At 45.4% G+C, this 16441-nt stretch overlaps 1 protein-coding gene across 1 annotated transcript in view; it reads left to right on the top strand.

The window, feature by feature from the left end:
- CRYL1 (crystallin lambda 1) overlaps nucleotides 1-16441 on the top strand; it is a 73203-nt gene that overhangs the window by 19932 nt on the left and 36830 nt on the right. The window contains exon 3 of the mRNA XM_053312396.1: nucleotides 4121-4247. Within this exon, the coding sequence (XP_053168371.1) occupies nucleotides 4121-4247 (127 nt within the window). The remainder of the gene's footprint in view (nucleotides 1-4120; nucleotides 4248-16441) is intronic.

The following is a 16441-nucleotide window of genomic DNA, read 5'->3' as shown; positions in this document are numbered from 1 at the left end:
TGCTCTGAAAAATGCTAAGGAGCAGAAATAAGAGTAGGAAAGCATAGTACTTTGTTCTCCAGGAATGCCCCCAAATCCTCATATTTCCCCCCTCTTATTTAGCCTTAATATGGCAGCTGAAAATGACATCGGAAGTCATTTCTGGCCACTCAGGAATTGCAGATAGGTGAAAATACAATTCGTGCTGTGGGTAAAGAAACTGGGTCTCTAAGACCGATCCATGGATACATGAAACTGAAATCTGTGAAACCGCAGATAACAAGGGCCACCAGTACTCCTTGGTAGGAGGAATTGTAGTGTGTGTGATGGTGATATTGTACCTTCCACCAGCCAGACTTATTTATTTATTTAATCATTTAATCAAATTTGTACACTGCCCCAAACTTTCTTTTCTGGGCAGTTAACAATAGCATAAAACAAGTTAAAAACATATACAAAAAAACAATTTAACCGTTTAAAAATAAACCAGAGATTAAAACCTAAAAAAAAATAGGAAACTGAGAAAGCTTGGGCGAATAGATGGGTTTTCAGGTGTTTTTTGAAAATTGCCAGAGATGGGGAGGATCTTATCTCAGCAGGAAGCGCATTCCACAATCTCGGGGCAGCGACCCAAAGTTTCTGGACTATGTACAAAGTCAGCCCCACGTAGAACGCATTACAGAAGTCCAGTCTAGAGGTTACCAACAGATGTACCACAGTTTTGAGGTCATTGATCTCGAGAAACGGGCACAGCTGGCGTATCAGCCGGAGCTGATAGAAAGCACCCCTGGCCACTGCCTCAACCTGAGAAACCAGGGAGAGGTGTGAATCCAGAAGTACTCCCAGACTGCGAACCTGTTCCTTTGGGGGAGTGTGACTCCATCTAGAACAGGTAGATTGACATTGTCTCTAGAGTTCTGACCTTGCACAATAAGTACCTCCATCTTATCTGGATTCAGCTTTGGTTTATTCTCCCTCATCCAGCCCATTACTGCTTCCAGGCAGGCATTTAGGGAGGATATGCCAGCTTCTGGAGAAGTAAATCTGGTTGTCATCAGCGTACTGGTAACACCCAGCTCCAAATCCCCTGATGCTCTCTGCCAGCGGTTTCATGTAGATGTTAAAAAGCATTGGAGAAAGTACGGAGCCTTGAGGGACACTGTACTTCAGCCCCCGTAGAACTTCCATATACCAAGGGGCCAATTTTGAAGCGGGTTGGAGGGGACGCTTAGGAGCAATCGTGTCTACTGCCCTGGTGAGCAAGTTGTTCCAATTCTCAACCAGGGCATCAGCCGGATCACCGGCAAAGCCAATATTGAATCCCTCCAAGGCTTCTTAGATTCTTACTGGATCCAATAACCTCTTCAGGTGGACCATTCTAATAGGCCCCTCGCCCCTGCGGAGGTGGGAAGTGGTTGTAAGTCCAACCTTAACCAGATGGTGGTCTGTCCATGACAATGAGGAAATCGCAGGAGTCCCTACCTATGGAACACCCAGATCAGAGTAAAAGACCAAATCAAGCGTGTGACCTGCAATATGTGTCGGTCCAGAGACCACTTGGGATAGGTCCATAGTCATCATGGCTGCTATGAACTCCTGAGCTACCCCGGTCCCGAAATGAACATTGTAGTCCCCCAGCACCAAGAGTCTGGGAGACTCCAATGTGAGTTCTGCGATCAAATCCGTGAGCTCAGTAAGGGATTCTGCTGGGCAACAGGGCGATTGGTACACCAACAGAAGTCCCAATCTATCCCTGGTCCCCAAACTCAAGTATACACATTCAATATGGTCTGATACCCTAACAGGGACCCTGTTAAGGGAGATGTTATCCTTATAGACCACAGCCACTCCATGTCCCCGCCCACGTCCCCTCACCTGCTCCTCTACAGAATATCCTGAAGAAGCTGGGACCAGACTGGACCACTAGCCTCCCCCAACCACGTCTCGGTAATACATACCAGGTTAGCCCCTTCATCCATGATCAAATCATGGATGAGTTCAGATTAATTTTGGACCGACCTGGCATTACAGAGGAACAGGGTAAGGCTATCTGGGTTGTTGGCAGTGCTGTCCGAGGTCAAAGAGCTGGCAGGACAGCCGGAAGGGGAGACAGCTATTAAATTTTTGACTACCCTTCCCCTGGAATGGCCTGCTGACCTGCCAACGTTACTTCTTCTATTCCCGACCACCACCGGGATAGCTGCCCCATAGTCAACAAAGGCACTCCCTGTTCCCCCATCTCCAGACAAACCCAAACACATTACAGCTACTTCAACCCAAGCCCCAAACAGCTTAAAACTGATTAAACAGAAGCCCTCTAGCCCTTGCCCTCGTTCTCCCCTGAAGTGGCGGGCCCGCCACCACAAGGAGCCTTACTGTAAAGCCCAAAACTGAGCAGGTGACCCGAGGAACAGCTGAGTAACTCGGGCTGGTCCCAATCCTGCCCACACTTCCCACAGGTGTTAACCTGAGGCTGCAGCCTCACAGGGGAAGCAGAAGCAGGCAGGCAACAGCAGAAGGAACCCCAGCAACCACCTGGTCTCTCACTCCAGGCAGCACCTGGTGGGAAGTGGATGAACTTTCCCTCTCTGCTTTGTATTGTGTCCATAGTATGAAGCTAAAGCCCATTACACCTTTTTAAAAATGGTAGTCCCATAAGGAACATATGAAGCTGTCAAACATGAACTGGACCATTGTTTGGTCTAATTCACTGTTGTCTACATCAAGGGTTCCCAGTCTTGGGTCGCCAGGTGATGTTGGACTACAACTCCCATTTGTCTCCAGCCACAATATCCAAAGGCCATTGTGACTGGGGATGTTGGGAATTGTAGAGGCACTTCACACAGCACGTACGAAGCACCGGGAGGGTTTGTGTGGGGATAGTGGGCTTAGCCTGCTCTCCCCACACATGAGCAGTCTCCAAGCCCTAGGTGGCCGGATTGGCTGCCCACACGACTACCAGCTCCATCATGGAGCCGGTGGGGGCTGCGGGGATTGGGGGCTGCCCGGCCCCCGGAAGTTCCAGGATGCCCCGCACAAGTGTGTGGGGCATTCTGGAGAGACCCCCAAGGCCGGGAGGCTGGCTGCAGCCTCCTGGTCAGGGGTCTATTCATGTGTCGTCGTGCACTGCGGTGGCACATGAGCAAAAAATGAGGCTAATGGTGCACTCACTCCATTAACCTCATTTAAGGGGAGGGGGAGTTAGGCGGGCTAGCCACCTTGGAACCATCAGGTTCGCCTGTGAGCCCAGTGGTTCCAACTATCAGTAGAAAGCAGGTTAGGTTCCCTTTGCCCGCTTTCTACTGATCGTGGGAATAACTTCACTAACAACATTTGGGGACCCCTGATCTCAGACACTCTTACTGGCAGTTGCTCTCCAGAGTTCCAGAAAGGGATCTTTCCCAGGCTTAACTGGAGATGCTGGGGATTGAACCTGGGACCTTCTGCATGTAAAGCTGAAGCTCTACTACTGAGCTGCAGCTATTCCTCATACACTCTGATGTTTCAGTGGCGCCTTTGGCAGTTTACATAAGACCATGTACCCAAGGCAAACTTATTGCTTATCCCCAAAGGCCACTCCAGTCTGGCCCATGTCAAACGGCACCTGATGTTGGAGGCTTCATTAGCTCGAAGTGCAAAGCGTTTCTTGGCTAAACAGCATGTGGAGGTGTGATTGACATTGAGACCATGGGGTGCGGGGGGAGATAGGGGCTTTGAACCTTATCCTGTTCTGGTCCCAGTCCAGATTGTGAATAGCAACGCCCCGTGTGTGCTCTTTACACAAGCGGGGGGAGCTTTTGTTGGAGCCATCAGGAGTCTTCCCCCGCCCTTCTGTGGACAGCATACACATGGTCATGCTCCAGATCAGGACTGCAGCAAGGGGTAGGTTAAACTGCCCCAAAGCTTGCCACAGTCCTCATTTGGATTGCATTCCCTGTGCACTATTTACTCCAGAAAAACCAAGCACATTAGGGCTGATGTCACGACTGATTTCAAAGGTAGGTTGACCCTACGCAAACCTTAGTGTGGAAGGGAAGAACAGGCTGCCTGAATCTCTCCCTGTGTTATATTTTTAAGGTGACTGCAAGTGATGGAAATGAGTAAAACCAACAACCCCACTGTGTGTTCTGTTTTTAAATAGCAAGCAACTGAAAGATCTGGAGAAGACAGGAATGTTGAAAGGTTCACTGAAAGCTGACCAACAGTTGGCTCTCATTAGTGGCTGCACGGATCTGAAAGCAGCAGTAGAGGGAGCTGTTTACATTCAGGTGAGTGTGTCGATGCGTCTTCAAATGGCCAAGAGCACCTACAAAGCCAGCTTTATGAGTAAACTGCTACAATTTATTGATGTATACATCTTCATTTGTCAACTCCATTTATTTAAAGAAGTCTTGCGGTTAGTGAAACTAAATATATTGGCTTATTTCAGTCATGAACAGCTAACTGCTTACTTATGATGAAATCAGTTATTACCATTCCATATTTTTACGCTATTTAGATCCTGATAGAATGAAATTAAAAGCTGTAATTCTGAGTCACCAAGTGTCTTTTCTTTGGCAATGCATGGGCCAAATTAACATTTTATTAAAATTTTGTGCACCGTCTTTTAGTCACACAGATTTGAAGTGATAAGTCTGATTAAAGGAGTTGCTGTTTGTATAGGGTTTTGATGGCACTGAATTGAATGGGAAGGATGCACAGAATTTTAATAACTAGGTAATCTGGTTACTTTTGGTACAGAAAATGGAAGTTCTATTACAATTGCTCAAATTCAAGGGGCCATCAGTTAAGCTGACATGTTAGTGAAGGGGTTGTGTATTATGCCTTGCTGCATTAGTCTTGTGCATAACTGTTACGTGATGTTCACAGGCATCCTGAGGGACAACTATGTTTCTACCTGTGATTATACTGAAAAGCCTTTTTGCCTGTACTTGCAACTCATGTACAGAAATTAACATTTTCATGTTCTGCAAAGCCAGTCTGCCTGAGATACCCTCTTTGCCGTCCTGTTAGACAAATTAATCACCGTGCAGTCACTTCCACAGTATCTCAGGAAGACTGGCTCCCTCTACTGGCAGGAAGAGAAAAGAGGCACACATTCATGATTTTAAATAAAAATAAATACCTTTGTTTACTTTCTTCATGGTGGTTTATAACTTTAAGACACCATATCTTTAAGTTTATTGGAAGTATGGCCAGCTAAAGGAAGGCAGCATATAAAAGGGAAGAAGGAAATAGCAGTGGGTGAACTTTAACCTAGGCTAAGTTGCAGGACTGTAGCTTAGTGGCAGCCACCTAATGGCGCAGTGGGGAAATGACTTAACTAGCAAGCCAGCAGTTGCCGGTTCGAATCCCCGCTGGTATGTTTCCCAGGCTATGGGAAATATCGGGCAGCAGCGATATAGGAAGATGCTGAAAGGGATCATCTCATACTGCGCGGGAGATGGCAATGGTAAACCCCTCCTGCATTCTACCAAAGAAAAACCACAGGGCTCTGTGGTCACCAGAGTCGACACCGACTCGACAGCACACTTTACTTACTAGCTCAATGGCAGAGAGCATCTGCTCTGCATGCAGAGAGTCTTGGGGGTTCAGTCCTGCCATCTCCAGGTCCTGTCTGAAAACCTGCCAGTCAGAACAACTGCTAGTTTGTGTAGACAGTGTGGGCCAGATGGACTGATGGTTTGACCTAGTCCATGGCAGTTACAGTTACATATGTTCGTATATGCTGGTACCTCCCAGTGCTTTTTCCAAAGTATCACAGTAGGGCCCAGATATAAGAATTAGAATGTGCAGAGAATGAAAAACCAAGCAATTGTTAATCATTTGAATACTTGCCAAGAAAGTAGGAGGGGAAAGGAGGAGGAAATCCGGTCTTGTGGTAGCAAGCATAAATTGTCCCCTCTGCTAAGCAGGGTCCACCCTGGTTTGCATTTGAATGGGAGACTGCATGTCTGAGCACTGTAAGATATTCCCCTTAGGAGATGGGGCCCTCTGGGAAGAACATCTGCATGCTTACATGCCCCTCCCTGCTGTCTCTAGATAGGACTGAGAGAGACTCATGTCTGTAACCTTGGAGAAGCCACTGCCAGTCTGTGTAGACAATACTGAGCTAGATGGACTCATCGTCTGATTCGGTAGAAGGCAGCTCCCTATGTTCCTAAGGTTCTTCTGCTGCAGATTGGCTGGCCTAGCCCTCTTCTCTGATTAGATCACACGTTAAACTATTTGTCGTATCCTGGGTTCATGATTGAAAGGTCTATAATTATTTCACTAACAACATTGCTTCCTTCTTTACAAGCATCTGTTGAGAATATGTAAGTCGAACACATTAGCAATGTTTAAAACTTTCCAAAATATGTTGAATATACAATTTTGGAACCCCAACAAAGGTTTTTTCTATTTTTTTGTTTCCATGCCTTTCTTGCATAAGTGATAGCAGTTAGTGAGGCTTAGCCCACTTTCCAGGGATTGTGGGAACCACTGGGCTTGCAGGTGAGCCTGGTGCTCCCAAGGCTGCTAGCTTGCCTAATTCCCCCTCCCTTTAAATGAGGTTAATGGAGCAAATGCTTAGTTAACCTCATTTTTTTGCTCGTGAGTTGGCATGTGGAGACACACGAGTAGACCCTCGACTGGGAGGCTGCAATCAGCTTCCTGGGCTCAGGGGTCTCTCCAGGATGCCCCATGCACTTGTGTGGAGCATCCTGGAACTTCCAGGGGCCACGTGGCCCCCGATCTCCACCGGCTCCGTGACGGAGCCAGCAGTCGTGTGAGCAGCTGATCCGGTTGCCCAGGGCTGCCTTTTGATCGTCTGCGGGGAGAGCGGGCTAAGCCTGCTCTCTCCGCAGACCCGGAAGAAGCTCTTCTCACCAATCGTGAGAAGAGCTTCAATATCTTATTTCATAGCAAGCTGTAAATTATTATGTTTTCCACCACAGTGTAATACTCTTCCTATTAATTCCTGAACATAATATATTGATTTGTTTATATGTAGATTTATAAACCACCTTGTGCCAAATGAACCCAATATAGACATACACTCTTCTGCCTCCCATGCATGTTCTTTGATCTCTTTAGTAAATGATAGATTATGAGTAAAAATACAAAGGTGATTGGGGAAATTGTGTTAATACTTTGGCAACAATCCAAAGTTGAGTATTTTAAAGTCCCATTAACTCACATAGGAGAGTTGAGCATGTGCTTAACTGTTTCCCATTGAAATCAATAAGACTTTTAAAGGATATGGTATATTCCCACCAAAGTTAAGCATTTAAAAACCATTGCTCTCTTTAGTTTAGACTAGAGCTATATGATGTCATGTGTCAGTAGTTACAAAAGTAGTGGCTGGGAGCAGTAAAGAATTGGATCTTTCTCTCAACAAACATCTTCACCATAAAAGCCAAACAAACTTAAATCCACCCTTCAAACACCAGTCTTCTGCATATTGGTTTGGATAAAATACATTGGCTGCCATCAAATATGGGAAGCTCATACACATTTGTTTACTCTTTCCACATGTAACATTGCAATTCCCTTTTTAAAGCTGGCCTGCTCAACTTTGGGTGCCCTGCAGTTTTTGAACTACAACTCGCATAATCCCTAATCAGCATGGCCAGTAGCCAGGGATTGTGGGAGTTGTAGGCCAACATCTGCAGGAGGGCCTAAGTTGAGCAGCTCTGGTTTAAAGCATTCACCTGGGTGCACATTTTAAGAACCAGTAGGCTTTTATTATTGAAGCTTTATCCTGTTTCTGCCCCGAAATGCAAGATCTTTATTCACAAAAGTCAAGGGTTTTTTAGTTCACTGTATAAGCCACATGACTGTCCTTTTGGACTTTGCTTTAGTTTGAAGGTAACTTCATTCGCTATGATTGTAAAGGCCCTGAGTTATTTAGTAAGCGAAATCTGGCTATTTAGTTTCTAGTGTATCTTCTCTGTACTCATGGCTAATCTTATCATCAACAAATCAGATAAAATCTAACTTAGGCTGCAGTGCTTTGCCTGCTTGTCTGGGAGTAAGCTCCATTATTTTATTTATTTAACACATTTATATACCACCCACTACCAAAGTCTCTCTAGGTAGTTTACAATAACAAAACAAATATTAAAAAATTTAAAACATATATAAAATTTGAAGTGAATCAAATTTAGTTGAATCAATTAAATTCAACTAAAAAGTTTGGCTGAAGAGATGAGTCTTCATTGATGTATTCATTTAAATATAGTGGGACTTACTTGTGAGTAAATATACATAGGATTGCACTAGAAGCCAAAGCAGGATCAATATTTTTAGTATAGTAAGCTGATAGAAGCCACCTAATGGTGCAGTGGGGAAATAATTTGCCTAGCGAGCAAGAAGTTGCTGTTTCAAATCCCTTCTGGTATGTTTCCCAGGCTATGGGAAACGCCTATATTGGGCAGCAGTGATATAGGAAGATGCTGAAAGGCATCAACTCATACTGAGTGGGAGATGGCAATGGTAAACCCCTCTTGTATTCTACCAAAGACAACCACAGGGCTCTGTGGTCTCCAGGAGTCAACACTGACTTGACGGCGCAACTTTACTTTACTTTAAGCTGATAGAACATAGGAAGCTGCCTTATACCAAGTCAAGACTATTGGTCCATCTGGTTCCAAATTGTCTACAGTGACTGGCAAAGCTTTCTCCAAAGTTCCAGGCAGGAATCTTTCTCAGCCCTACCTGGGAAAGAAGGCACCAGGGATTGAACCTGGGACCTTCTGTGTGCAAAACCGATGCTCTGCCACTGAGCTGTGGCTTCACCCACAAAGGTGACATACATGGATCTCCCATCCAGGCACTTATCAGACCAAGAACTGCTTAGCTTCAGCAAGGTAGTTGTATCGTGTGCCCTTAGATCATGCTCTGGCACCTTGTTAAAATTCCTTTCGGAACTTTCAAAAACAGATTTTTAAAATGTGAAACCTGCCAGGGGCACATCCACAGGTGGTGGTGGAAATGAGCCAAGATTGGTTTCAGAGCCTCCCTGAATGGTCTGGGGGTGGGAAGGGCAAGAGTGTAATATGTTGTTAGGAAAGCCTCAAAGCACTAGGACAAGCTAAGGTAAGGAGTTGCTCTTTGTTGGCAGTTGATGAAGGACTTCTGAGAAAGATGATTCATTTGCAGTTGAGGAAGCTGATGCTGTGTATGGTGAGTTGGAAAAGGAAGTACATGACTATGTCTGTGTGTCAGAGGTGTTGTGGTCCAGGCCTGATTTATATACTAAATATGCTCATTAGCTAGCATACAAAATTAGGCCTGTCTCATAGTGTCACCAAGTGACCAAGTTCTTTTATATAGTGACCATGTAGGATCTGGATGCAAGGAAGAAAGGAGATCAGACCAATCCTAAATGATTCAATGGGCTTTATTGAGTATAAAAGAATAACAACATCAATCTAACTGAGCAGAAAGCAGAACATTCTATCAATATTACTAACAGTATTTCAACCCTAGCCAGCACCAATGGAACCAACAGTGTTCCTAACTAACATATGTGTGTGTATTAAATCTTCCTAGAGCCTAATACAATTCAGATAATAGATGGAAAAGTGGGGGAGGTAAGGAAGGCTGAGGGCTGGCATGGTTTGGGGAGATCAGGAATTAGTAGAGGGATGAGGGGAAAGGAGAAGGAAGGGAAAGGATGGAGGGATCCAAGGCTTGTGGAGGCAAGATATTACCCGGATCAGAGGCTTGAGAACGGTGGATCTTTCAGCTGAAGGATGGAGGCTGTAGCTGGGGACAAGAGTCTTTAGAGCGATCATCAAGCATGCAGTTTGCTCAGAGCAAGGCTGAGAGTCAGAGCACCATGGTTGGGGAAGTCTTGACTTCTCACTGCGCAGCAGAAGTCACAGAGTCCCTGCTTGTTGCCCCGCGGCTTAGCAGCAAACTCTGGGATGGCTCTTGAGCAGATCTTGCTTGTAGGCGAAAGACTGCTAGTCTGCCATGTCCAGAGACTCCTTCTTATAGTGGTTCCATCCTTTGATGTTCATTTGAGTCTTCTGGATCACAAAAGGAGTCTATTCCTGCTATCCTCTGAATATTGTCTTTTAATTACCAAAATTAGCTCAGGATATTTGGTCAGTCCAGGGTAAACAGGGTCTCTCCTGTTAGGAGAGTATTGTTCTATTGTTATTCCCCAAAACAAATCTACAGCTTCTCCTGCCTTGTCCCAAGAATGTTAAAAGTCAGGAGTTAGTGAAAGAGTTAGTTCTATTTGTGTGAGACAGCAATTAAATTAATTATAACAAAAGAATATTTAAAGTAACATCAAAAGGGGTACATGTGTGAGGCGAGTTAATCAACACATTTGACTAAGGCAGAAGCATCCTGTCAGTGAGGTAAGGGGATTACTGGACAGCAGGTTAATTTCAGCAGTGTGAGACTGGAAATTAAGCCTGACCCATTGTGTCTCTTGTGAGTTCCACAAATACTGATAAACAATGCTAGGTTACCCCTGCCTTTACAAATCATTTACCAAGCATTACCCAGGCAGATCTGGGTGTCAATTCACCCTGAGTCCAGGCATTAATTCATGTCTTAATAAAATGGAACCAGACACAGGCCTGAATTCCACATACTTCTGGGTTGGTACCTCTGAGTCTAAGGTTGGGGTACATGTGCCCCAACAGAGGCGCCAAGTGCACAGGCATTTTTGGTGTTGCTCACCAAGCAGCTAAAACATTGTCGGGGCCTACTGATCTTACAAGATCCTCAGTGTTTCTTGTTTACATTTTAAAACCTGTATAACTCCAGTAATTAAGACTTCTTTTCTCATACCACAATGACATCTAACTCCTATTCAGTAGATGCTTATTGAATGGAATAGGCAGTCCTAGCTACAGACACAGGAGACTGCCTTATACCAAGTCAGACGATTGGTCCCTCTAGCTCGGTATTATGTGTACACAGACAGGCAGTGGCTTCTCTAAGGTTGCAGGCAGAAGTCTCTCTCTCAGCCCTATCTGAAGATGCCAGGGAGCGAACTTGGAACCTTCTGCTCTTCCCAGAGCGGCCCCATACCTGCTCAACTTCGGCCCTCCTGCAGATGTTGGCTTACAGCTCCCATTATCCCTGGCTATTGGCCATTGTGGCTGGGGAATATGGGAGTTGTAGTCCAAAATCAGCTGGGGGGGGTTGTGTTGAGCAGGTCTGCCCTGAAGGGAATATCTTACAGTGCTCATGCATGTAGTCTCCCATTCAAATGCAAGCCAAGGCAGACCCTGCTTGGCAAAGAGGACAATTCATGCTTGCTACCACTGATTGGAATCTATTGATTCAAAGGAATTCCTGAAGCATTGCAAGAATATATCTGAAAATGAACTGGCCCATTGAAGGCAGTAGCCCTGGGCGAAGAAGAGTCTGTTTCTTCTAAGGCACATTTGGCACAATTTGAGGAGTGTCTCTCCCACCTGCCACACACCAGCAGTTTGTATAATCAAGACAATAATCAGTTTGTATAAGGCGTAACTAGGGAAAATAGCGCCTAGGGCAAGCACTGAAATTGCGCCCCTGTCCAAACAGGAATGATGGGACTTGTAATCAACAATATCTGGAAATCCCTGTTAAAAGGAACACTGTACCATCTAGACATGGTTGTTGATCAAAACCTGAAAACATGAGCCATCTCTGTAAAAGACTTAGAACAACAGTCAGGAGTTATGCGAGGATTCCAAGTGTCATTTTCTCTGTCTCCTCTCATTCTTTAAAAAATACGACTTTGTTCTAGAGGATCACCTGCCCAAATAGCCACTAGCAAAATAGGGGAAGAAGAAGGTGGTGGGGTGTGTGTGTGTGTGTATATATATGTATGTGTGTATAAACCAGTGAATGGTTCCTGCCAGCCTTTGTCTTATGATGACTGTTGGCTCATGATGGGGTATATGTGCATTCACCACACTAGTGCTTACTTTGACACCAAGAGGGAGGAGGATACATTCGTTTGCCACACTAGACAGAGGAATTTGCAACAGGAGCAGACAGCCAAGTTCTGCCAGGGCCAAAACCAGCCCCTGCCAGACTAAGAAATCATTGTAATTTGCCCCTTACTGTCACAAGCAGTGTGCTGTTCTTTTATTATTGACTCTAACTCTCAGATATCCCAGTCATGGATGGAAAATTCAGAGTCAATTTACAAGAGACACATTTTCTACATGGAAGTTTCTTCTGTGAAGGTGTTGTGCAGAAACCCATGTGTAGTGACCGCCAGGGGCATAGCAAGGTTGGAATGGGCCAAGATGAGGTTTTAAAATGGGCCCCCAGCCCCTCAAAGTCCAGGGCCTCCGCACACCCCAGGCCCCCAAGGATTTAAGTCTGATATTTCAAAATAAGTATGCTGCCTGGAAATACATTTCACTGAATACACACATGCACACTTCACAGTATATAGTAATATACATTGAGTACTATATATTTGTGCTACTTTTAATGCCTAGAACACACTAGCAATGCTAATTATTAAAATGGCCCCCTCACTGCGGATTAGCAAAGGAGACTTTCAACCATGCAGGGTGAGCCTATGTTTGTTTTCTCAGAATTCTGAACAAATTCAGTCAAGGTTTTTCACACGAGGCTTTTAAAGCCCTTTAACACACATCTCCTCTGGAATGGAGGTGCTGCATTCACATGTTGGCCAGATTTACCCTGAAGTCCCTGCAAGTTATTGGGGAGCAGCTCACACACAAGAAAAATAAAAGCACAACACATGCTTCACAGTTCTCACTCAGACCTTCTGGGTTGCAAAACAACTTGAATATAAGTGCATTTATGAATGAATGAATGAAAATAAATAAAATATACTTGTTCCAGAAGTTTTTGTAATTTTCTGCCCTGAAACAAGCTACTTATAGGCCTTTTTAGATAGTTTTTTTTAAAGCCAGCACATTTTTCAGTCTGTTTTAAATTAAATATTCAGAGATTTTTCAGTCTCGCCCCACCCCCCATATCAAAGCCCTATGGCAAGCAGATTCCTATAGGGGTGGGGGTACCACAAAAAGGAATTCACAGCCTACCTGGCAAAAGCTGTGCTGGATGGTCTGGGCAGAGTGTCTGCTGCTGCAGATAACTCTACCTGCTTCTTCCTTCCTGGCTTGCTTGGCCTGCTGAGTACAGGCTTCAGGGAGGCCTACATGGAGGCCTCTCTGTAAGCCCCGCCCACCCGCCGATCAGCTGAGAGGTGGGGAGAGAAGAGCTCTGCAGTTTGCAGGCTGCTCCGATCCTAGGCCTCGCCGATCCTAGGCCGGAGCTGGAGGCAAGTGGCTGAGGGGCCCTGGGGCTGGGCAGGTGGGCAATGGGGTGGGGGGTGGCAGGAACTGGCATGGCGCCCCCACCTCAGTGGCACCTAGGGCACGTGCCCTGCCTGCCCCCCCCCGTTCCGCCTATGGTATAATCTGCATGAGATATTGCTTGGATGGGAAGAAGGAACTGAACCTCTCCCCATTTCTCTGCCCTAACATCTTCATCCAGCCCTTCCTGGAAGCAAAGGAATTAATGGAGCAGGTTGGGAAGAAAGCAGTTTTCTCCTTCCTGTCCATGGCACAGCAAAGTCTCCACACTTTTGTCTCCCTTCCTACGCAACTGCAGCAGCTCCTGTGGGATCAACTTTACTCTAGGGCCTTCTCGCATAACTTCCCCCCACCTGTCACATGGAGTACCTTCTCAGGAGATGGTTTCATGAAGACAAAGGATTCATGTTCCTATTAATGCTGCAAGCTTAAATTTGGTAGTATGCCTTCTGTACTTGATAGCACTTGTCTGGCATATTGCTTATGCAAGCTTAGCGCAGTACGTGATCCCTTAATAAGCCGTTGCTCCCTCCAGGCAGGTGTATTTCTTTCCATTGTCGTACTTGCATCTCAAATATTTTCAGTGATTGTACAGTGCCTTAGGCTGTAGATCTTCAAATAATTGGTCGAAAACATGCCTCGAAAATTGGGCTACCTTTGAAAACTGGCCTTTTGGTAGCTTCCAACTTCTAACTCTTAATTCCTTCTTTAATACAACCATTTGTTTTTGTACTGTATTTGATAGCTGCACAACTTGCCTTAGTACATTTTCTATCAAGTAAAATTATATGCATTAGACATGCAAAAAAGGCTTCAAATGAATACAGGTTAGCACTTGCCTGTTATACTGAAGACATGCTTTTTGGTATTAAGAGAATTGTACCTTGTTGCTTAAGTCAGTTCAGGAAATGTAATCCATTTCCAAATGATCTCATCATAAACCATGTAGGCAGCCCTACTTTTCTTACCCTAAAGATCAGTGTTTCCCAATGTAAGGCCTGATTATTTGTTTGTTTATTTTATTCATTACATTTCTATACCACCCTATCCATCCAAAGGCTATTGGTGGTATAAGCATTTGCAGCTTTCTGAGAACTTTCAAATGCCCATGGTTTGTGGCCCACTCCTATCCCTTTCATGGGAACATCTGTGGCCCATACAGGCCCATCAATAGTTGAAGTGGTGATCGGAGAATATCTGTATTATGTTCTCCAAGGCTTGTCCCATTCAAGGATTTGGAGATATGTAGTGGAGTTGGCATCATTTTTTTCTTAGTCTGTCTTAGTTGACTGGCCTTGCTGAGTAGCCTGCCTGCATCAGCTGATGGAATTACACATTGAGAAGGGAAGATGCAATGCAAATTATTATTATTATTATTTCTTGTTTACACAGTCAGACAGGTGTTATTGACTGGTTTGTTTTATCCAGACATCGAGTCCTTCCCAAGGACCTGGGATGCCAGAATTTTATTGTCAGTTGTTATAGATATCGTCGCAGAATATAGGCTGTTCCCAGTAAAGCTGCTTTTTGTAATTGGCTGATGGTGATTTCTGTGGCTCCTATGGTGTTGAGGTGCTCTTCAAGGTCTTTTGGAACAGCACCCAGGGTGCCAATTACCACTGGGATTATTTTGGTCTTTCTCTGCCACAGCCTTTCAATTTCAATGTGTAGATCTTTGTATTTTGTTACGGGCCTCCAAATAGGTTCGAACACTGGCCGGTACGAACATTTGGCGGGGGTGAGGTGTAGGACTTTAAGGGTGGGGGAGAGTGCACTTAACCCTCCCCCTGCCGGTGCTGGAGTCTTGTAAAATCCTTCGGGGCAGCAGCATACCTTCCTGCCACCCATTCTTCTTCAGCCAAAAGATCACATGTTGTGATTGTTGGGAATTCTCTCTGGTAAGAGATACCTTTCTAATATAACAGAGTGCACAGAGGCACAACACAGCGGAGTCTGCCCAGGCATGCGTGTATGCTAAGAGTAAAATAACTTGGAGCCAGTTCATGGTTTCAAATCAACATAGGAGTATTTATTAGTGAACTCCATTCTAGATAGTATCTCCAATCTAGCTAGCTAGCTGGATGCACATGGATGCATCTCTGCACACATGGTGCAGGGAAAGAGAGGAGCTTGCATGTTGCAAGGGAGAAGAAAGGAAAGAGAAGAGAAGGAAGAGGAGGTGGCCAGGCAGAAAGGAAGGAAGTCAGTCCCTAAGAGTAGCAATCTACATACCAAAGGGATAGTGTCAGAGCAGTAGAGAAGGGATGACCAGTGTATTGACCTCTCTAGCCCTCTGACTCACTAGTCTGTCTGCCTCTGTCAGTGAGACATGAGACAGCGCAAAATCCTTCACTTCCAACAGTGATCACGTGTGAGTGCCCCGTACTTCTGGCCGAAGAAGAAGGGACGGCAGGGAGGTATGCTGCTGCCCCGAAAGATTTTACAAAACTCCAGTGCTGATGGGGGGGGGGAGTGGGGGGAGGGGCAAGTGTACCCTCCCACACCCGGTTTCGTGCACATCTCTAATATGTACAAGAGGAAGTTCATACAGACATACATGTGTGTGTGTGTGTGCATGTCTTTATCGCATGTAGTGGGCCAGGCAGGTGAAGTATTAGTCCATTGGCCAGGCCCCACAAATTTTGGCCATCAGTTCCCTCTCAGGGGACAAATGCTCATAGTGGTTTTTGGCAATGCCGACCGCCCTAGTGATAGAGATAACTGCACTTACAGCTTTCTGTGAGTTATCATTTGTTCTTTATTCCGACCCTCAAACAATTATAGTAAAACTGCAGTCACTTTTGCACAGAGCAAAGGGTTGGGATAAGTGTTAGGGTTGCAATGAACAAATTGTTGTACTTTTCTCCATGGAGTAGTCTTTGGAGAACATCCCTGCCAATTCTCATTCCCATTCCTTTGACATTAATTAAATGTGTTTGTGTTTTTTAAACTTACAAAAGTTTTTAAAACGCACGCACACCCAGTACTTCCGGCCACTTCCAGTCGAGGAGGGAGAAGGGGCGGCAGGGAGATACGCTGCTGCCCTGAAGGCTTTTAATAGCAATGAGCGCCGGTGGGGGAAAAGTGGTGGGGAGGGGTAAGTGCACCCTCCCCCACCCTTAAAGCGGCACCCAGGCCTCAAACTTCGACCCCCCCACCCC

Source organism: Hemicordylus capensis, chromosome 3, assembly GCF_027244095.1.
Source record: "Hemicordylus capensis ecotype Gifberg chromosome 3, rHemCap1.1.pri, whole genome shotgun sequence".
NCBI classification, from domain to species: Eukaryota; Metazoa; Chordata; class Lepidosauria; order Squamata; family Cordylidae; genus Hemicordylus; species Hemicordylus capensis.
The sequence above is the reverse complement of the archived record's forward strand: the minus strand, read 5'-3'. Positions and strand labels throughout refer to the sequence as shown.